This window comes from Anopheles stephensi, chromosome X, assembly GCF_013141755.1.
Source record: "Anopheles stephensi strain Indian chromosome X, UCI_ANSTEP_V1.0, whole genome shotgun sequence".
NCBI lineage: Eukaryota > Metazoa > Arthropoda > Insecta > Diptera > Culicidae > Anopheles > Anopheles stephensi.
Window position 1 is genome coordinate 7545749 of NC_050201.1, and position 23333 is coordinate 7569081.

The 23333-nt window shown below is 44.4% G+C and overlaps 1 protein-coding gene across 20 annotated transcripts in view; it reads right to left on the minus strand.

Moving 5' to 3' along the window:
- LOC118517381 (RYamide receptor) overlaps positions 1-23333 on the minus strand; it is a 104022-nt gene that overhangs the window by 73590 nt on the left and 7099 nt on the right. For all 20 annotated transcript variants that reach the window (XM_036063428.1, XM_036063409.1, XM_036063427.1 and 17 more), the window contains 3 exons: positions 3096-3962; positions 2900-3013; positions 1486-1684 (listed from right to left, as the gene is read on the minus strand). In XM_036063428.1, coding sequence (XP_035919321.1) covers positions 1486-1684; positions 2900-3013; positions 3096-3793 — 1011 coding nt within the window. In that variant the 5' untranslated portion in view covers positions 3794-3962. The remainder of the gene's footprint in view (positions 1-1485; positions 1685-2899; positions 3014-3095; positions 3963-23333) is intronic.

The following is a 23333-nucleotide window of genomic DNA, read 5'->3' on the forward strand; positions in this document are numbered from 1 at the left end:
GTGTCATGGTCATTCCAATATGAGATGGATGAAAATGGATTGGTACTAAACCCTGTGCGACGTGCCGTGATCATCTACATACCAAGAACTCGCCTAAAAGTATGCAATCTTCAGCAAAAATGCTTCACCCACCACACTGCGCTTTACAAACAAAAAACTAACCCTTAAATGAATCAATTGACGCTTAACCGACACTTATTCAACGTCATCACGTTGAAAAACATGTTGAGAAAAAAAACTCTGCAATTATTAGTTTCCTTCCAGCAAAAATCAATTAAAATCTATAGAACACCTTTGCTCCCCATCATGAAAATGGCTCCTCAGCGATGCGTTTAACATTTCACTTGTGTTTATTATTTTCGTCTGCTTCCTGTACGCTTCCAGGTTTCTTTTTTTGTGTGCAATTCAAGCGCCCCAACGCATCCAGCAGTAGAATGATGCTGCCCTTCAATATTGACCACAACCTTCGTACGAAACACGGTTAACCATCGGGCACTGTTGACCCACTTTTCACCTACGCTTCCTTTCCACGGCTGGGGTGGTTGCATTGTAAGCAAACCTTTCCCCCCCCCCCCCCCACGAGGCCAAGTGAGGCCGGGTAAATGTTTACCCCGAAACATAAACAATAATTCGAAACCAGAAAAATTCATCCCACCGGCTGCGCGGTGCTATCGAGAGTGCGTTATTGCCGGCGTAAACGATTGGGTAAACCTTGTGCGTGTGTTTTTTTTTTGTTCGTCCCTACTTCGATTTTCATTTCCACAGACACCAGGCACTGAAAAGCTGACTACTGGGCGGTTGGAAAGAAGCGTGGCAGAGCGGTGAATTTAATTGAGCGCTTCAAGCGTAATGAAGCAAGACATTAAATCTTATCCCCCGGTAATGGTGCTTTGTGCTCACTCACATGGTTTCGGGCGCGTATTCGCCGGGAAAGCGTTCGGCAAAACGTGTATCGGACTTAATTTATGTAAGTACAGCGAACGATGTTCTCGATTTGCAGCAGAGAAGCAGAGCGAAGAGAAAAGGAAAAAAACCCACGACAATCGATTCGAAACGTCTGTTCTCACTCGTACCTCTAATGAAGCGATTTTTTTATGGAAATTGACATTAATCTTACGGCATTAGTATTGGTGGAATCTTTGTTCGGGAAATGGAATCAAGACACCGTGTAACGGAAAAAAAACGAACGGCAAAACGAAATAATGATCACAGAAACGGTTCCTTCGTTCCTGGGGTATGACTCCGGTCAATAAAGGTTCGCCCGGAGATACACACCGCCCGCTGCACGCAAGGAGTCGTAAAAATTAATTAAGGGATCTATTTCCCAATCGATATCACTGGGTACGGGCAGGCTTGGGCCGAGCTGGCCGAGTCCGGCTAGCCCGACCTGCTCGCCGAACGACACCGGTGTAGCCTACCTTTAGGCGCGCGCGCGCGTATTAAAACAATTTCCACCGGGAATCTGGTACGGCATTCGGCACTTACCTTGCGCTTGGATTTGGCCATCCGTTGGTCGCGCGAATTTTCTGCCTCGCCCGGTGGCCGTTTGCCCCACACCACGATCGCGATCCGTGTGTAGGTGAAGATCAGCACGACCAGCGGCACGATGAACTGGGTGGTGAGCAGCGCGATTGTGTAGTAGTCGTCCTGCTCCGGTGAAGGCCATTTTTCCGCACAGATCGGTCTGCAAAAACGCAAAAGCGTGCAAAAGAGTGAATTTGTATTTGGTGACCCGTGTTTTTTTATTTGTGTGGTCATTTTATTGCAGTTAGGGCTAGCATGAGTACTAACTCGGCCGGGAAAAGTTTGTAACAAAATCTCCCAGGACCACACGGACCATTCGCTTTGGGAAACATGAATACTCTACATCCTCCCAGCGTCCGGAGCTTGCGCCCAGTGTAGCGTCCATTCGAGGTGCTACGAACAATTGCTAATCCTAATGTAATTCTAATGTTTCCAACGGTGTCCAGGCTGGTAGACATCGCGTACCGGTTGCAAAACCAAGCACGATGATGAACACCGTTCCCATAGCACTCACACAAAACACGCACGCAGACCAAGTGACCGAGTGCCGGTCTCAATTATGACAGCCTAGAACACTCACCATGGGTCATGGTGACATCCCGCGGTTTACGGAGCCAATCCTTTGCCGTGTTTTCCCTCAAAAAACCACCTTAATCAGCAGCACATCGGGACAATAAAATCAACGCCAAACCCACCAAAGCGACGGCCATTTTGGGGCCTCGCCCTGGATTTATGGAAAGGAGCGTGGGAAAAGCGGGCCTTCCCCCCCCCCCCCCCCCCCCCCGCCACTTTGACAAGCATCTGCCAGAAGACTTATTAATTTCGGACAGCGCATACGCACCGACGTTGCGTTCACGCGGAAAGTCGCGTGGTTTGGGGACACAAACAGAAAACCGTTCGGGCAGGATGTTAATTGGTATGGTAATTCCTTTGTTCTAAGAGCTAACTTGTAGCCGTAGCAGCGTGCACTAGCGAGCACCGAGCATTGATAATACGCGTGGCCAGTTACAGTGCAGCCCGGACGGTTGGCTGCAAAACATTTGGGGGTAGAAATTTGTTTCTGCTCGTAGATCGTTAACCCGGGCAACCCAGGGGTGAAGGTGGGCATCCACCGCGAGGGTGGCAAATGTTATGCAGATGAGGTTTCATTCATATGCAAATTTACGGTGCGGTTTTGGGAGGAACACAAAAACGGACCGCTGCACCCGTACCCGGCCAGGCAGCTGAGTGAGGTGAGCGGAATAGAATTATTCATTAAGCGACGTTTGGGACAAACCGTAACTCTGCAAACCAATGCCGATGGGGTTGGTGGGAAAATGTTCTCAGGATCGGTGCTGTGGGAAAATGCATACAGCTGGGAGAGCGTTATACTTACACGTTACACTGCACATGCCAGTCGGTGGGAAAGTAGAGCGTCGAGAAGATGGCGATCGGGACGGCCGTTATCAGTGCGATGATCCAAACGATACCGATCAAACACTTGGAGCAGCTAGGGAAGGGATGGAAACTGCAGCATAGAAACAACGAACGCCCGCAAGTATGCAATTTGAATAACACAAAAAGAAACTTACGTCTTAGTGATGCGTGGCCGGAGCGGCCACATAATCGCAATATACCGGTCGCCACTGATCGCTACCAGCGTGTAGGCGCTCACCAGCACCGATACCGCCTGCGTGTAGTTCACCAACCGGCACATCGCCAACCCGAACGGCCAGTACTGCAGCACGAACAGCGAGATGAAGGTGAACGGTACGCAGAACAGCGTCATCATCAGATCACCGACGGCCAGGTTCGTGATGAAGAAGTTCGTTACCGTGCGCATCCGTGGGTTGGACTGCACGATAAACAGCACGATCGAGTTCCCGATGACAGCGGTCACGAAGATGGTAATGTACAGGAAGTAGCTGGTAAGCTGAAAGTATGGTCCAGCCGAGTACGCATTACTACACTCGGCGAGCGGGATCGTTTCCAGCCCGTAATCGTACACGCCATAACTTCGATTACCACCCGTCTGATTGCGCAGGCTCTCGGTCAGATGCTCGATGTAGTTCTGCTCCTCGGTGGACGACACGTACGGATAGTTGCGGGCGTACATATCAAACAGATCACTGCCGGTTCCGGCTGGCCCGGGGCTGGACCCGTTGGTTGCCGCACTATCCAACCCAGTCACGTTACCGCCACCAGAGTAAACGCCACCACCCGGGACTGACGTGTCGTTACGCATCGGACGGGCGAAATAATCCGCGTACTGTATCGCCTGTGCAATCATGGCGCCCGGTTCTATGGGCCCTTTGCGCTTACAATTTCCAGCGGCGAACTTAGTCGCTAAACAATAACAAACAGATGTACCGGACGCTGGACGTGGACTCGCTGTACCGAGCTGCTTTCTAAATCATTTTCATCATCATCACGTTAAAGATGTCAGTAGGCTCCTTCCGCTTAATTGCCCCAAAAACGGTCAAACGGTCAGTCGGTATGGAAGTAAAGAAAGAAAATGGTTCCCATTACGAGACGCTACAAAGGCGGTTGATAAACAAAAAAAAAACACACAGACACAGTAATGACATTTGGCTCCTTTTGTTATCTTCTTCCTTCCCGTCGCTGCAATCGCTTGAATCGTTCGGTGGGATGTGGGATGAGGTTGGGAGAGGTGAAGAACAGAACAGCTATTAGCAGATAATTAACCTCTTGACATGGGGGAGCAAATTTGTCGCCCAAGCACGAGCGCCCAAGTGACGGCTCGCAGTCCGTAGGACCGTGGACGCCGAGTTGTCACTCGACGTCAAGATGGATGTTATCGCCGAGGGAGAATAATGACGTATCCTATCATTGGTAGATTATACAGGTCTCTCTCTCTCTCTCCCATGCATCAGGCATCCACGAAATTTTGATTTGCTTTCACTTCGCCGTTCCTCGTCTCCTTCCCCCGCTCACACATCCCAGGAACAGGACGCCCAAACATAGGCGCCATCAAGTACACAATCGATCGAAAGTGGGTTCCGGCCTAGCATGGTTGCGCTTCCCGGCGCACCGATATCGTGCCGATTCAATCGCTCGCCACCCAGCAGGACACAATACAGCCCGTCAAGGAATCGGTCCCATAATCAAAATCCGATGGAAAACAAGTGAGGTTAAGTGTTGGACGTCAATAGGCAACAGCTCCACAGACACGCACACCCACAACAAAACAAAAAACAGCAACCGGAACAGGAAAGCAACCAAACAACGCGATTAGTCCACTGCCCCGGGTGGATTTGTATGGTGTACGATCGACGGGTTTCGCTTGTTTACCTTGGCCTTCCCCCGGTAGTGTACACATTACCGAGCATATATTAAATTTATGTGCTTTCGAGTGTTACCGGAAACGACGATTCGCCACAGCAACACAAAGTATCCGGAGGCATGTCAGTTGATACGGGCCGGGATGTTGATGATATATATATATATATACATGTCTAGCTTCCAGGCTTTTGGTACCCTTCTTATTTACCTTGTCCCGCAACACCTCTTTGGGGCCTTCAAGGGCAGTAGCATTCAAGTGTACAAAACGTACGTGCATCAGCTGAATCCTTGGAAGCGGGAAAGAATCAGCTAACCAAATGCTTGTCAGCAATTTATCAAGCTTCCGTCAGCCATGTTAGACTACGAGCTACTATCTGCTTTCCATTGAGAACTATTCTAACTAACCAACGCAACCAGTGAACTCTTTCAAACCAACCATATAAACGTAAAATGATATGAATTCTTGGTTACTAGCTCTAGCGAAAACCCCTGGGGTAACGCATCTTTCAGCCAACAAGGTTTACCGCACACCCAGACACAATACTCAGAAGCAACCACACACACTCTCCTGGCAGTGCCAGGAAGGAACAAACGCCCGAAGGCATTGGTTCCCTCTCGTTTTTCGATTGTTTCCCGATCACTTCCGTACGACGCGTGGAACGCTTCCAGTTTTCGTTTGAAATGGTGTGTATTTATTCCTCGCGACTTTCGGCTGTGGAAACGCTTAAACGAGCGGCGGCTGAAGTCGTACAAAGCGTCCTTTTGAAGTGTGTAGCCCCGCAGAAGCGTGCGATGCGAGGTTGACGCATCAAGGTTTCTGCCTGGTGCGGCGTTTGATTTATTTACGATCGGCTAGATTTCAGCCCAGCGCTCACTCTTTCGGTGCTGCTGTTTGATGGTGGGTGGTGCGTACGGAGATGGTGAGGTATGTGTGTGGTAAAGTGCAAAAAACAAAAACAAGAGGCTCTTGTGAGCGCACTTGCGGTGCATCAGCACACGTTGCATAGTGGGAAAAGCGTGGAACGAGGTTTGTTTTGAGAAGTTGCTTTAGAATGTGAGCAACCAGCAATTTTGATCGATGGAAAAATCAATCCAAATGGCACTATTTTATCACACAAGCAATTGCTCTACGGTATATGATAAAAAAGGAAGATCTGGACAAGTATGGATTTAACACGAAATCTAAAAGTACCATGTAGGGCGAGGTAGCAAAAAGGACAATTGTTCACCATCTTTTAAGAGCTGAAGCCTCCCGATCCTTTGCCAGTCCGGTGGTCGATAGGCGATAGCGATGCCGGTCCTTGCATGGCAGGACCAAGGTTCAAATCTCATCCAGCTCCAGGGAAAAATCAAGTCATAGAAAGTCAGAAATGACAGGCCAGGGATCTTTCTATGGTGTAGAGCCAAAAAAGAAGGCCTCCTGATAGCTCTACGCTCACTGGCGAGGAAGCGCTCGTAGAGTAGAGTTAGGACACCTACCTAGTTAGGACACAGCTTCATAGCAGGTGTAGACCGAACGAGAGAAGAGCTTCAAATTAAGAGCCGATTTACTTAGAGAGTACACAGAGCTACTTGGAAGAGCTTCACATGGCGGTCAGAGCTACCTATTGGAGACAGAGCTATCTCGAGGGCTGAACATCATAACCTAGTAAGGGCAATGCTTCAAAGTGAGATCTATTCCTATTGAAATCAGAACTTTTGATGTGCTGTTTGCTGAGAACAAGTGTACTGCCCCCATCAGCGCCATATGTGAGACTGGAGCTGATGTTCCGGCGACCAGCTGGAGTTGCCTAGATGTCAGTCTGATGAAGACAGTCCGCTGAGATATCACAGCTACCTAGTGAGGTTAGAGCTTCAGATTGATCGAAAAACTACTATGCGAGGGCAAGAGCGGCCCAGTGGTAGAGGTTCCCCCGTTGTGAGAGCTGACTATCCAACTAAGTAAGAGGTCGTTAGGCCAAGCAGAGAGAGAGAGAGAGAGAGTAAGCCTCATATAGAGCTGCGTTGTGATAACGGTGGTAGCCAGTGAAGGCTGTGCCTTAAAAAGAAAGGAGAGCTACCTAGTCAGAACAGAGCTACTTTGTGAGGGAAGAGCTACTACTTGGTGAGGATAGACCTAGTGAGGGCTGAGCTACACAGTGAGGAGATAGCTTCATAAGAACGTTGAAGCTTCATAGTTGGCGCGATACTACCTTGTTTAAATAAAATTGTGGTGAGTCCTCAACGAACATTCTTTCTATCTTACTTAATTTTACCAACAATATGATTTTATGTTCCCGAAATGTCCGCTCTTTGTACCAGCGTGCGTTTCATGGTGAGATGCTGCCTTCCTTCAAATATCTTCACTAACATTACTCTTATACATACTATGGGAAGAACAACGGTTACCTAGAAGAGCTATCGGATGGGAGTTGAGCGAACTGTGTGGGAAGTGTAGTTTAATGTCACCATTTCTCCCCCGGAGGAAACTTCATTTTCAACCGTGCCATGTTTCAGTGTTCTGAAGAAAGAAGGCGACGCACATATAAATAACCGAGAAGCTTGTTTCGTTAGGTTTCGGTGCGGTATTCGAAGCTTGTAGCGTATTTATAGATTGATTCCCATTTGCGTTGATTTGCAATCAAAATATGAGAGCAATGGTAGCGGTGATAGGATACTTTTCTGTACTGTAAATTCGCCGGAAAGGAATTCTTTCTCCCCTCGGAAAATTCTTCAACGTCCCAAAGCCGGTTTGACAATGGCAGTTCGGCGGAAGCTCGATGCTTCCCGGAACGAAATGATCCGCAATCCAGTGCCTATTAGATGCGGTAGTAGAATTTCCCGCAAACCGGTACCGGCGTGAGTAAAAACCCGAGTACCGATCATTATCGAGCGTTTAATGACATCCGTGTTCTCAAAAAGGGCCAAACGTTCGCGTGCGTCGTGCTATCGATTCCCAGCTCAGCTGCCTCGGCAGAATCAGTCTCCGGACCGACTGGTGTCTTGTTCCGAACATGCCGAACTTGGGTTGAGTGAAGCAGCACACTGTATTGCGCAAATTATTTTTAGATAATATATTCCGCAATAACAGTATCGAGCAGGTTTGCTCGGTGTCGCGGCCCAACCGTCGGATGGGATTATTTTTGGGTGTGCGGTTAGCACACGCCAACCGTCATCAGGTTCAAGACAGCTTACACACACACACACACAAGGGAGGAGAAAAAAGGGGGTAGAAGAAGCTTGGTGCTGCAGCATTTGATGTCCTTGTGCCACGCGGTCGACGCACGATAAATCGAAATACAACACTGTTTCGTTCCGGGGTGCATAACTTTAGGCGCAAACGGTGCCTCTATTTGCGTACTTGCTACTGCTTCGCATTGTTTGCTCGGTTCCGGTCCAGTTACACTGCCGGGTGGGCGTAAATGAGAGTTAGACATAAACCAATCCTCCCCCTCCTCCTCCCTCACCTCACCTTCCCCTCCACCACACTTCCGGTGGCGATCCCTTAATCTGGAAAGGATGTGTGCCAAAGCTGATGCTCTCTTGTTGATGCGGATCAACCGGCGGGCTTCAATCGGATCGAACACGCGTAACGGGTTTTGCTTCCGGGTCAGGCGATGTGTATTGTGTACGGTAATCATTTACCACCGACCGAACAAACAGATCAGGCTTGCTTATCGCATCCGCGGGGCGCGCGCGTCACAGCAGCTCGAAGGGCACGAGTTATGTTTTACTCTTTCCGAAAGTATGGCACCGCATTCGTCGCCGGAAGGTCGTAACAATCCGATCCGAAGGTCAGCAGATTCATTGCCTTTTTGTGAACATACGTGTGTACGCGCACACGTATTTGCTTGTTCCGGTTCCACCCACACGAAACCATCCTTACCAATGTCAGATTACACGGAATTTCTTCAGCTGAACTTCGGCGTACGGGGTTGTGCTTAATTCGAAACCCGTCACAGTTCGTGCGCAAGGAACGTGTACAGCCTCTTAGCATGCAGCACGCTGTCAGGCGTCAATCATCGCCCCAACAAAACGACACGAGCATCGGGCAAAAACGGGAAATGTCTTATCGTGCGGTTTTTCGCTACCCCCATTCGTCCGCCTTTGGTCGATAATGTAGTGTAATGAATTCGTGCGCTCCGTCCCCGAGCGACAACAAGCCGGTTGACAGTGTGTTTGTGGCGCTGTGACACCAAACGGAAGCTGATGGCACCATCCGGTCGGTCAAACGGGATCAGGACGATATCCAACGCAAGCTGGCGTACCATCCATCCTCTTTCGCCGTCCGACCAACGTTATCGTTCTATTATCAAATAATTAATTTACAGTTTGTACGTAAATGGTTCGTACATCGTGTACCCTATTACGATGACGGTGGTGACGATGATGACGACGACGGAACATTAGAACGGAATATATCAGCTGCAAAACAGTTGGTTGTACCGAGCACATAGTTTATCTTGCTCGAACCCACCAAAATCGCTCGTCCCCGGGTACGGCAAGCTTTAGTCACAAACAGCGGCACCGTTGTAGCACTTTCAGCCGTCTGCAGAACATCTACAACGGATGCGTGATCGTTTGTGAGTGACGATACACAGCAACATGGCCTACGTACAGATAAGTTTCGCTGAGTGGTTTTGCATACATTCAGGAGCAGGCTGGTAAGAGCGATTTCGTCACAGACTTTGCTCAAACGGTGGGAACTAGGCCCACTCTTTAAAGCAGTTTAATTCTATAATTTAATAGAATTTGGAGCTTTTTTTATTACAAACTTATTTTATTACACATCTCTTTATAGCAACGAAAACAATTTAAAACAAGATTATTTTTAAATGACTAGAAAATAAAACTAATCGGTATCATCGGCCTCAGTTTTGCGATTTTAAAACATTAAGTGGTCTTATTCTATTATCCGTCACTGTAAAAACAATTCAAGGATGTCAAAAATATCAAACCAACCTATCATACCAAACCAATTTGTTCAATATGGTGAATGATTTCAACGTCAAATTAAATTTCTTATTTATAATCAAAAATTATATAATAAATGTGGTGTAATATTTACTTCATCAGTTTCTTTTTGCATTTGTGGTCAATTTGTGATTTATTTGTTGATCTATCTTTTTATTTTTTTATCTATTTTAAATTTATGTTTTTAAATTTTGTTCAAATGCTGAGCAGTTAGAACATATTCTTGCTTATTTATTTATCAATTTATTTGACCGCCAATGATGGTTCAACAATGCTCTTTAGCACTTAAAGGAAAGGCGAGGGTGACACCAGGATTAGATGGCAAGGATAGAAGCTTCACGAACACGGACACGAAAACGAGACAGGGGGACATTATAGTCGAACAGGTGATAGCACTTATTGAATGCCGATAGAGCTCGGAGCAGAGGATCGTTCGAACCGTAGCGGGTGTGGCGAGATGGGATATAAAGGGGAGGTCTATCTACAGGAGAGAAGGGATATCAAGGTCATTAAACAGATATGGAAATTCCTTTCCTCAGTGGGTGCTAGCCCAAGAAGACGACAACGGACTGGATAAGGCGGGAGAGCTAGCAGCTAAGGAAGCATCGAACAGCTGCACGAGTGAATTTGCGCTGAACACTCTCCAGTTTGGCCATCGCAGTAGAGCCTGGGGGAGACCAGACAACAGCCGCGTTTTCCAAGGAGGATTGCACCTAACAGCAGTACAAGGACCGATGATGTCCAATTGATCGTTGCTGTAAACCATCCTAATGCTTCCTAATGATCCAATGATCCTTATGAGCTTTTTGGAACGGGCAAACGAACTTTACCAGATATCGTTGTTACATAGTTGTTTGATTTTAAAATCTGAATTTGTGATGGAACATCGTATTTTGAACATTGATACCTTCAAATGACTTGCTATTTCGTCAATTTTACTGGTAAAACCAGCAGTAAAAATTTAAGTAAACAAAATGGTTGGTTCAACTTAATCCAACTATTGTTTTAAAAGCAAGAACGGCCTTTCAGAAGAATTTTTTTTTACTGTACCGGAATTCTCAACATTTAGGGGCTTATTCTTGTTCATGATGTCCTGTTGGTTCTTACTAAACAGTTAAAATTTTACACGTCTAAAACGACAGCTTTTGCTAATTCTGGCGAGAACGTTTCCGGCCCTCAATCGGCGTTGATGAAAGGCAAAAGACTTGCCAAACATTGTACTTCAGATATACTAAAATTTATAGTCTGGTTTTTTAAGCCAGTTTTTTTAAAAACCTACAACAGAAACGACTTGTGTATCATCCATTTTACGAGTAACTGTGTCGATAAAAATGTACTTAAATTTGTAACAGACCAGATTTTCCCCGGGCTGCGGTCACATAAAATGTTTGACCTGACACTTGGCCGAAAAAATAATGGCAGGCGATGTTTTTATACCATTAGAACGGCATGGCACTGTATTGCTATGGCAGCTAAAGTTGAAGTTGAAAAAACAGCAAGTAGATGCTGAGAGTGGAAACAATTAAGATATGTTGTTAAAGGGAGCTAGTTTAATCGAGTGATGTTCTCTGTGATTTGTAGTTCAGTAAAGGCTCTTTGCTATGTTCTATACTACGCTTCACTGAAGACTTCTCTTACTTGGATTAACTACCTAGTAGTTCATGACGAACGACCACGTAGTTCGATAGCTGGTCAGAAAGAGATTGATCCTCGATCACCAGACCACTCTCGCTGGAAGTGTTGATTGATTTGAAGTCCTCAAAGATATTTCATATATTTATTTTTTTAAATTTTATATTAATAAGCAATATCTTGAGGATGATTTTGATCATATTCGAGGGTATAGTAGGTGTTGAAACGCGGTTGAATTTTTTAGAAATCTTTAATGTTGAGAGAAATCAAAAAATTAATACTTGTTCGTTTCAACTTCGTTTCCAGACTGATCTTGCTCATTCCCCTCGGGTAGGCGCGAGCTCCCTTTTTCCGATCTTTCTTCTTCTTTCTTGTGTTCCTTTCCAACTGACAGGCCGTTGGGAGCTTTATAAAGTTTCCAACAGTAGGGTAGGATATCATCTACAACATCCCTTAAAAAAATTAGTGTTAAGGGCTACTAAGAGCTCTAGCTAATAATGCTGCTTTGCGAATTGCATACCTTTAGGCTTTAATAAAGCTTCATAGAGAGTTTCATTTCGCTTTAGACCTGCAATGCGAATTTTAACATTTAATTCATAAATAATACGAAAACTCAAAACTAAATCTCCAATCCCAAAGACACTTTAAAAACTGACAACACTAAACACGCCGCCTAATACGTCCGCTAACAATGCTTCATAGCTTTCCAGCTCAGTAAAGCGATAGCTTAACGATAGCCAAGGGACTATAAGATAGGATTTTACTGACTAAGTATTTTAGCTCGAGAAAGCGCTACTTGGTGTGGATCTCATCATGCGGAATTAAAGGCACAGATCACGAGCGTGTTGTTTGGGGCCAACTTTAGCCAGCGTTATGCCAGCAACGATACTTGTGTTTTTTTTTTGGTTGTTGCAAAATCACTGCCAACCACCGTGGTTAATCACAACTAATACAATCCAAACCCCTCCAGTTAGCTCCATTTTTTTTTTGCTGTTGGTTCCCTCTGCCAACAAATCGTTATCCTGCAAAACGGACCGTTAAAGGCCACTTCACTTCATTCGCAGCCGCATCGTTCCGGTTGGGGGGGGGGGTTTATTAACTGCAGTAATAGTAAATCGGAATCCGACCGACGACCGACTAACGAATCGACAACGAGAAGCGGCAAATTGCGGTCGTAAAAAAAAAAAAGTGCGGGTACAAAGAAAACAAGTACAGCACACCCGCCAACAGCACACCCGCCAACCTTGAACTTCAAGACGGTGGCACGGTGGACCGTTTTGGGCAGCAAAGTCTAGCTGCGGAAGCTCGTCGTGCAAATAGTTTTGTTCCGGTGAGCCATAAAAATAAACAACAACTTTGCCAGTGCACCATCGCACCCACGTTGCCGTGTTGGGTTGATTTATTCATGCACAAGCGCTAAGAATGGTTCCGGCAGGGTACTCCGTGTCTTATGGCGTACAACTTTGCCCATTCGAAATCGGTACAGGTGCTTTAAGCTGGGTGACCGAGAGCCCACTATTTATGTCCCGCACGGTATGCGGTTTGCTGTTCAATGGGTTCAAGTGGAGTGGTTCAAGTCGAGCACCGCCACACAGTGCAGTGCAGAATTTTGCTGAGCTATAGAGAGAGAAAAAAAACCCTTTTTTATGCCCAACCGGTACGTTAGATAAATGTACGAAAGAAGTCAAAGTTCCTTGGGAATCGAAATCCCCAAAAACTATCCTCTCAAAATCCTCTCCCCCCGAGGAAGAAACGAAAAAAATGCGCAACGATGCACAAATTTAATTTCACACCCGATTCTATCGCTCGGAATCTTCCGGAAAAGCTTGGTGCTGCAGAGAGGGCAAGAAAGATTCACCGATGCTTGGACCACGGCCCGGTCCCATAAATCACCCAACCAAACTAGCCAAAGCTCGAAACACTCGAGACTCAGGCTTGGCTAGGAGATGCAGCACACATCAAGCAAACTGCAGCTTCGGTTTTTCTTCTCAGCTTCGTGCATAGCTGAGCTCGTCCACAAAAACCCCCGAACCAATAAGATCCATTTCAAGGGAATTCAAATGCGTATCGTGTACTGGGCTCATAAATCGCCGCCCATGCTTGGTTGTTTTAATGTGAACCGCGTCAGCCTCCTCCAAAAGCTGAGCTTGCTTCTCGGGAGACTTTACTGACTCCACCAACAACCCTCATTGTGTACCAAACACGTACAGCAAACATCGACAAAACATAGGTCACGATAAATAACTGGAAAACAAAAATTAGTCATACGCAACAATCACGTCTGCTATTTTTTTTTTCGACAACTTTGTCGCTTCACTTCGCCCGAAGCCTTCGCTCAAAAATTCCCACCTAATGCAATGGCCGCCTCAAGTGGATGCTCCCTCAGCGTGGTGGATTCCCTTTCGCGTTGGAAAATTCAATTCATTCATTCACATCTTTATCTGCTGATAAGCAACTCTGCATGTCTGCACACACTGCTTTCCGCTTCCGGTGTTGTGTGGCGTACCGGGGCGAAGAAGCACCAGGAACGTGCTCTCATTGTGCTTCTATTTATTTCCATCCACCGTCTGCTGCTGGTTGCCTGGCCAACCGTGCCAATACCATTTCTCCGTGCCGCATTGACAGATGCAAAAAATATTTTCGATAAAGGTTAGCTCAAGGTTTGCTGCTTTGAACGTAGCGCTCCAGCACATTCCAGTAGAGGGCGCTGCTGCGTTACGTGTGCGCTTAACATTGTTGAGATGTAATTTTGGCGAGTTATGCTCTTTACCTTAAACTCTTATTCTTAACTCTTACGATGATTTTAAAATGGTGTAATATGGGAAGATTATGTATCCGTTGATCAGACACTGAATAATATTAAACTATTACATTTCCAACATCATCCGAACGAAAACAAGGCAGGATAATCTTACTGACGCTACTCGCTACATCATTAAACTGTACACCGAATAGGATTATTTTGCGTAATTGTTGCCCTAATGCAACAGATACGGACTAATGAATTAATGAGGGCAGGAAAAAAAGGGTTCTTCATTAAAAATTCAAACGATAACCTAATAATGCTACTATCAACACGATTCGCTTGGTGCGGTTGCGTCGAAAAGAGGTAAAGGTGGATGGGTGATTTAATTAACAAAAGCTCCAATATTTTGCTGACGAATTGTAACGACTTTTCAATGTTGCTATGCGTTGCCACGGTTTAGCGAAAGGGTGTACGGAACGAAAAAAAAATTGCCATTACATATTATTTTCACTATGGGGAAAGCGATTTGATTTAAAACAGGAACTGGTTAAATAATGTTCTATGTATTCCAGATAACCTTTCCGGCCCGAACCCAGCAAAGAGAAAATGTTTTAAAACTATGCAAAAATAATAAAAATTCGACGTAAAGATTATAGCATTAGTAATCACTTTATATGGTACTTCATTAACTAATTTATTGCTACAGAAGCGTCGTCACTGCAAAACCGTCCACCGAAAAATTTTTTACAAGCCACTAGGCGCCTCCATCAGTAGTAGATACTTAGCGAAAAATTATTAAAAAAAAACGATGAAAAGTTTTGTCTGCTTTTCTTGGTGCAAAATACCAACTTTTAAAGATTCATTCTTGGAAAAAAATGGCTCGGTACTACCACCGCCAAACCAAACAGCTCATGAAATACCGATAAAATTGTGTTAAAATGTCCCCTAAGAATCGCGCTCAAAAAATGAAACAACAAACTTCCCTAACCCCCAAAAAAAAAACACAATAAAACACCACACAAGCAGACTGTTGACTGCTCCAAAATCTCAACGGACACACTCCACATCTTAGCCATCGCGCTGCAGACAACAGCCAAAAGATACAGTCAACCCACCAATCTGGCCCGAAGAAAGAAACCCGACTAGAGAGAAAGAGAGAGAGAGAGATAATCGTCACAGTCCAAGTTGCCGATTTCCATGTTTACATTTGTTTACAGAACCGTATGTTTGAAATAGCGAAATAACTTACAACATACATCCTAGCTCCAACTCTCCTCCACTGGGGTTGGGGAAAGGAAAACGGGGCCATTAAAAAGAAGCAGAAGAAGATTATTACCCTCACCTATCCATTTTCTCCAAGCGATGGAGAAAACGAGAAGGGAGGAGAGGGAAGGGGAGGCAGGGGGAGAGAAATAGCTGCGGGAATAACTTTTTATTTTGAATACACCGATCTTGATGTAAATGTTTAATTTGAAGAAATAAGAATTAAAGATTGAAGAACGGAAGCTTCGAGGAATGTGAGGCGAGTTTTCCATCGAAGCATCGCGTGTGCCTGGTATTTGAGTGTGAATACCACTTTTCCGCTCCACCCCCTGCCCCACCCCCCCCCCCTCCCTCGCCTCTCCCAGCTTTCCAGTTTTCCACCACTCATTGAATTTTATTATTTGAGTGAATCGAGGATTTTTCCCTCTACGCGCTTGTGGAAGAAAAAATAACTTTCCACGGCCAAAACATCGGTTTGTTGAGCTAGAAAAATAATCAGCATGCTCGCTTATTGCGCTATTCCAAACCGCCCCTCTCGATTTCCCCTCCATTTCCCCTCCTCCTAGAAATTCAAATGTAACCACACCACTCTTAGAGCACTCGCACTTTAAAGATGCACAGTTTTTCCCCTTTCGGGTTTCACCGCGCGGAAGTCTTCGGCTACCTTTTCGGGGCGGGTGGTTTTTTTTTGCCACCCCGGGGCGCGTGTATGGGACGTTGCTTTAGCATAACATATCAAATTGAAATACAGCTTCCTGCCTCTGTTGCACACCCGTTACCACGCCGTTAACCTTTATTGCCCCGGTGCTTTGGCGTTGTCCGAAAAGGCTGCCCCGTCTGGGCCATCTGGTCTGGCTGAGTTTGCAAGGTCACACAATTAGGGGGTGGAGCGGGGGGATAGGGGTGTGCCTATTCGCGGCAAAACAAATTCCAAATCACCTCCTTTACACTGGTGTAACAACCAAAAAAAAAAACCCTCACAGCGAGATGTTAGGTTTCGAACTACTCTTAGGCGGTGAACTGTAGGAAAAGCGCGTAAAAGTGTGCTCCACCAAATCGAAATTCCGATGACTTTTCCTTGGTGTGTGAGAGGGGCGGTAGAAACAAATTCTGAAACTCTGATGTAAACGCAAGAGGAAAACCATTAGCTCACCAATCGAACCCCGACAGGACATCAACTCCCCCCCCCCCCTCCCCATCACCCCATCTCATCCTCTCCTACTCCCCACCCCACCGGGGGGTACATTTTAAGGGTAGAGAAAGGATTCGCGCTGTTTTGCAGTGGCGTGCTTCATAAATCTTTTCACGCGCTTTTCCTCGTATCTTTTCCCGTGCTCCTGTGGACATGGCTGCCCCAGCTAGACAAGACGATGGAAAAGCAGCGAGGGAAAACAACAATAAAAGCTATAGTCCGAGTGTCTGCAACTTTTAATACGATTCCAATATTCTTCTGCCCTGCTTCTACTGACGTTTCTCCAAACGTTTTGCAGCTCCCGGCCCGGCTCTGCCTTTGCTGACCGCCCATACTGCTGGTGGCCGATGTTTCGCAATGAATTCTGTTTCTCAAAACCCTTTCCCCCTACTGACATTAACAGCACAATCAACGTAGCAATAAACAACCAGCATACACACACACACACACGCACAACAAAACAAGCGCTCATATTTTTCCTGCGACTGCTTTATGATGTTGTTGCGCTGGACACTGTTTACTTTCTAGCGTCGACTAGTGTAGAGCAAAAGGCGTCGGTGAAGGAAGGAGAGGAGGGGGTGGGTTGGAAAAGAAGGATGAATTTCAATTTAACTCCCGGACGCCACGCTGTAGGAAAAACTACCGAACATTAGAGAAGCAAAACGAAAACAGCACAAAAGGTGAGTGTCTTTAAATTCAAGTAATTTCCATCCAAACGTTGTTCGCTATCGCAAACAAAAATGCTAATTTAGTTTTTGCCACCCTTTTCCCGCATTTTCCCATGTTCGATACCCCCCCTCCCTCCCCCCCCCCTCCCTAAGACCGGAAAATGCTATTATTATCAGATAGATTTTGCCCACACGCGGACACACAGTGGAATGTTGGCAACATTTTGATGGACTGTCCGTTGGCTGCTAATACCTGCACGGAGACCTTCTTGAACGGGCGTACAAACCGCGGCCGCGAAATGAACGGCCGCCTAGCCTGGCCTAACCTTTCCATCTCCGTAAAGCTGTATAAAATGCCTGTCATGAACGAACCACCGAGGCAACTTTCCCGTATGGGAACCACCGCCATCAACACTAAAGGACCATTCAGGTTCGGGCGATGGAATAATCTCGCATATTGCTTTTGAATGAATATTTTTGTATTAGGTTAATGAAAAAGTTGTGATGTTGTTTTTTTTTCATTGTATTTTCCTTTTTTTAATAAGAAGAAATACCGCAGATGAGGTTTTTACCATGCCGGAAAAAAATTACCCATGGTGCTTCAGTAGCTATAAAATAAACCGTACAAACCCAGTGGTGTTCTGGTAAATATCTGGCCGTTTTATGGAAAATTCATCATTAGAATCAAAACAAACTGTGGTTCGTGCCGTTATTAGCAAGATAGGCAAAGTGTTTGGATTAGAAACGCTCATATCAACCTAAAACATAACGATGTGTTGTTTGGCTGTATAACGAAGAACTTCCACAACTAATAGGCTCCATGTTTAAGCGCCAAAATGTAGGCAATATGAATAGCTGGATGAATTATTGAGAGATGAACGCTCAAGGTGTAACAGAGTTCCATTTAAACTACCCCAGAAACTATTTTGCTCTTCTGTTTTTTGACGAACGAACGAAATTTATCTAAGTTTCTAAAAAGGCTTACCTTTATGTTTGAAAAGGCTTACAATAAAATAAAGTAAAACAATATAACAAAACTCATGTACAGAAAAGCAAAACGGCCCTATTTTTGTCCCGAAATATAAGCAAAATTAATTGACTAGATGAACGCTAAAAGAAAATGAGGTACATATAATTAAATTAAAATTAAAATTAGGCAAGCGAATATTAAATTATCACTAAACCCTTGGCAATCCACTAAAGCTAAATCACTTTCACTCACACTCACTCAAAAAATCAAACTAGAATTTGAAACAACTAGAAAAACTTATTTAAAAAATCACAAAAATGAATTTAAAATGAAAAACAAATTGAACGGCCCGGCATCAGAAGGCACTAGAAGCGCCAGTCTTCACAGGCCATGGCTCGAGGTTGAATCCCATCCGAACCACTCCCCCGTAGTGAGGACTAATTATCTGGCATCGTGACAACAGCTAGTCTAGTGTGCCATTTTATGGTCGGCAAGGTCTTACAGATCGTTAAGCCAAAAAAACAGAAGCTCTAAATGAACTATTAGTATAAGAGATTAACCCAACGAATGAACTTAAAGTGAATTGTGGATTGACTTTCCTGTTTCTGATAATATACGTCAAGGAAGGTAGGACATAGGTAGAAAGGTGGCTGTAGCACCAAAATAGGAAGTAGAAGAGTGAACAATATTTTTTGTACAATAAAGAGTCAAAATTTGTTAAAAATTTAATGTTAAAATCTTCATCACAAGGCATGAATTTAAATGTTTAGATTTTGTGGGACTTATTTGTCGGATTTGTACTCTGATCCACCTTAACTAATATCCGCTTTGATATTGTATTGTAAAAAATTAATTTATTGTTTTGTAAATAAATTTATTCTTTCCAATTATTTAGAAGTAAGTTGAATTGTGGCACCTTTTACTGTTGAGAGGATGATCTTTACTAGGTATAGCCCTATACATTCGTTTATCTAGCTTGAATTTATTCGATTGAAAAGTTCATCCAGTGTTCATTTTCGTTCAGTGTCCTCTTGTTTCTCCATTAGTATTATTTAAATCAATTTATGTTAAGATTTTAATACAGAATTCTATACAAAAAAATGCAATAACAATTTCAATTTTTTTTTGCTCTCTAATCTTCCTAAGCAAATAAAAGTACCCAACTTTAGCGTGCACCTACAACGATAGCTTCACAGTGAAGCCCAGCAATCCGAACGGCAAACTATACATGACTAACACACCCAACCATTGCGAAATGGGGCACAATTTGAAGGTAATTTGCATCGTAATGTCTTTAATAATGATTGGCATCCGGTTCCGGCAGGCCGCTTCGGTACCGGATGCTGCCCCACCTAGATCGAAAAAAACAACCCGCCCCGAAACCCCGTCCGCGTACATCTTAGCAGCTGGATAGAGTGAAAATGACTATTAAATGGGTTTCTTTCCCATTCCCGTTTGCCGGTTGCGCAAAGTGTCAGCCGCAGAACCATCCGACTGGGTCAATTCCGACTGACTCTGATCGACATGCCTCATCTCGGCCACGGTACTTCGGCAAGCCTTCCCAACGCCTTGTGACACATGGTTCCTTTTCCTTCCAAACGAAGCACTGCTTTTAATTGCTAAATCACACGCGCTAACGGGTAAAATCTTGCTAACTAAATCCTTGAGCAAAAACGGCACAACACTGGCATTACTCTTGCAACGCTTTAACACAAATACACTCACACACGGGCGTAGTAAAACCATTTTCTGGGAAGGTTAGGGACACGTCTTATTTGGGATTTTGGGGGGGTAAGGTTAGGTAAACACGTTGACTGTTGTGAGCCTTTTCACAGCAAAAAGCAGTGCTAGCTGGTGAGATTTATTTCACTAGCAGCTTTTCGAACCGTCGCTCCCACAGATTCCCTCAGTGCGGCTGGGAGGAAAAGCCAAGCCCAGACCTAAGTCAACTTTCATCCTTACGACGGGTTTAAGGATTAAGAGCCGTACCTCGGATGACCTCGGAGAATTTTTGACAAACCGTTGAAACCCTACCGAAAGGCAATACAAAACTTTCTCATTTCTATTGAGTCGACGTTTGGCGTTAGTGGAACCCCTTCGACACCATCCCTAAACTAGGGCTGAAGGTCGCGTAAGTTCATATGGGGTCGAGCGCAAAACAAAAAATGGTTGGTTGCGTGTACCACCTACCAACCATATGAGAGCGAGCGAGTTATGATAAATGGCCTGGCAGTCGTTCTTTTTTGTTTGCTACTTCCGCCGGACTATTTGGCTGCGTCATGTTGTTTTACATTTTATTTGCTATAGGTTTTCGCGAAGCCTCCCAAACGTACGCCCCTCTTCCCCGCCCCCAAGGGAGTCGTCCATTTATTTTTCCCCCCTTTCATTCGTTCTTGGACAGGAAGTTTCTTTATTAAACAAGCGTAAGATTGAAAGCAATAAATTGGAGCTAGTATGAGGAACGAATTGTCTAACAATTCATTCACTATCACTCGCTCGTGTTTTGCTTTGGAACATTTTCTGCTAGGCTAAAGAGTGATCCGAAGGTTCAGTAAAGAAATGTTCACACACAAACCTTGTGGCCTTGTTGGTAAACCACAGCACCAGCAGGAGGGTTGAACTTGTTATTTTCCTGTTCGGAACTAGTTTTTCGCTCACTCACCAGCTTAAACTTGACTTAGAAATGTTTTACAAAGTCTCAAACGTTTGTTCCTATTTTTATAAGCGGGGGGGAGGGAAAGTTTGGAAAACAATGCGCCCTTGCTGGTTAGATTCTTAGGCTGCTTAGGGCGAGTTATGCTAAGGGGCTTTACCTTTACTAGTGGTTAGCTCAAACATTTTCTTTGTCGGAAGACTAAAGTTAACTCGATGAAAATTCTTCTTTTCCGGTTTTCTATAATATAAAACTAAGCTAAATATTCTGATTTAGCTCGATGACAGCGTTCCTCAACAAAACTGTCGAAGTCAACTCCTGAATGTATGCAAATGGACCCCTTTAAAGTGGGTTGTTCTTCACACACGGATTTTATTTTCTAAAAGAGACTCTTCAACGTAACAATTCCATTAAATTTACATCAGCTATAAACAAAAAAACTTAAGAATATATTTTAACGTTTTATTCGGCCGATGCAGCTCTTAATATTTGATTGTTGATTACGATAGATCCAAAACCGCTTCTCTTCATTCTCGAAATATGCCATCTTGCCCGTCCTAGCTCTAATGCAGTAAGTTAGTTTTAATAGTGAAGATTACTTTATGTCTCTGTAGCGAAGATTCTTTTCCCCCTTCGTTATACAGTCAAACAGAGGTCTTAAGAGTCTCTATCTCTTTTCTTGGCCAAACGACCTCTTAAGTCATGCCTGCCATTTCTGACTTACTAGACTTAATGATACTCACGTAGTTGGATAGTTAGTCCTCACAACGGTCCACGGTCCTGGGATAGGGTTTGAACCCAGGTCCTGCCGTATGATCCGATGCAACCAATTACTTTCCTTTCTAATCGGTGTTAGCCTCAATCTTAAAGATTGTTCCAATTTTTTGTCAAATCATATAATCACACCAATGCTAAGATTCGATAGCTCCCTGAAGCGTTCGTAGCTATTGACTACGATATTCTGCTCCTGCCTTGGTAATGCAACCTCGAAAGGTCTCGGTCTATCATTTCTGGCTTTTTGTGACTTGCGCTTCTTCTTCTTCTTCTTCTTCTCTAACAGGTAATCTCCCAGCACAACTAGAGAAACCAGCTTAGCAGGCCGTATGCCCTTTACTAGCTGGATATTCAGTCCTTCGTACGAAGAAGTAGTCTAGTTGGGATTTGATCATCGACCTTGTCGTGGGAAGATTGGCGCTACTAGAGAATCAGTTACCAATACACCAGAAATCGGCAGTTTTATAATTTTTATTCAAAAGTAACCTTACTTTAAAAAAGAGGAAAACGAACTATGCTACAATTATTTTATCCTTTCCATCTGGACGGAGAGAAATTTACCTGATTTTTGGGCGCAGATTTGATACCCTTAGCATTTTCCAGAGAGCTATCGAAGGCTAGCATTCGCTTGAACATTTGAGTAAAGCGTCTGATCAATCTTTATTTATAGCAACAACAAAAATGCGGTGTCTCATATCTTCCGGAAGCTATCTGTTTTACATTATGCTGCACTTGATGTGGAATTAACATCCTTGTTAGCGTAGGTTGTTGATATGGCGAATTAGAAAGGCTTTTTTTAAGTTCTATAATGAATTCACTTATAAGAAGATTAAATTCCACCAGCATAGCAGTATTAAAGACTGGTTCGATTGAAGGCGTTAGTTGAATCAGATGCCACCAACTGTACTTGCCTTTACCTTTGAACTGTTGCATTTCACTCTTAATTAAATTATGCCTTACAGTTTATGGTATGTTGCAAATTGTCCTATAAAATTGATTCAGCCTGGCTTCTTATCCTTACGTACAACCTCCCTCGAAACGTCTCAACCTGGCAATTTCTGATTTTCCCCGTAGCAAGGTAGTAAGTCCTTCGCGTACGGGGAGAGACGGTCTGGATGGGATTTGAGCCCCGGTCCTGCTGTGTGAAGATCAGCTCCGTTATCGCCGAACCGCCGTTTTATCAAACTGCCCCATGAATCCTAGAACCATGCACCGAAAATTTCACATAAATCGGTTCTGTTGTTTCGAGGAATTGTATCGACAAATGAATAAACGAAAACCTTTAATCAATTTTACCAAACGCCAGTAAAAATAATGTCATTACCCAAACCAGGAAAACAATAACATTGGGCCATAAAAAATCATACGAGGCATCGTTTATAGATTTTAACTGTAAGAGCGAACAATTTTTAGCTTAATAACACCGCCACCAAATACTACAGGCACAATTACCCAGAAATGCAGCTTAGTGAATTAAATAAACCCCCAAACATCAATTTTAGAACAGCGCATAAGGCAACGTTTAAAAGTCACCATCACACAATCCTTTAACACTCAACTGCAACCGATTGTCTGAAACAATGAACCATCAACAATGGGAAAATTGGGTGCATAAAAACAACTCGACAGTGGAACAGTGGGTTCTTGGTAAAAACCGTCCGGAAATATGATAATTG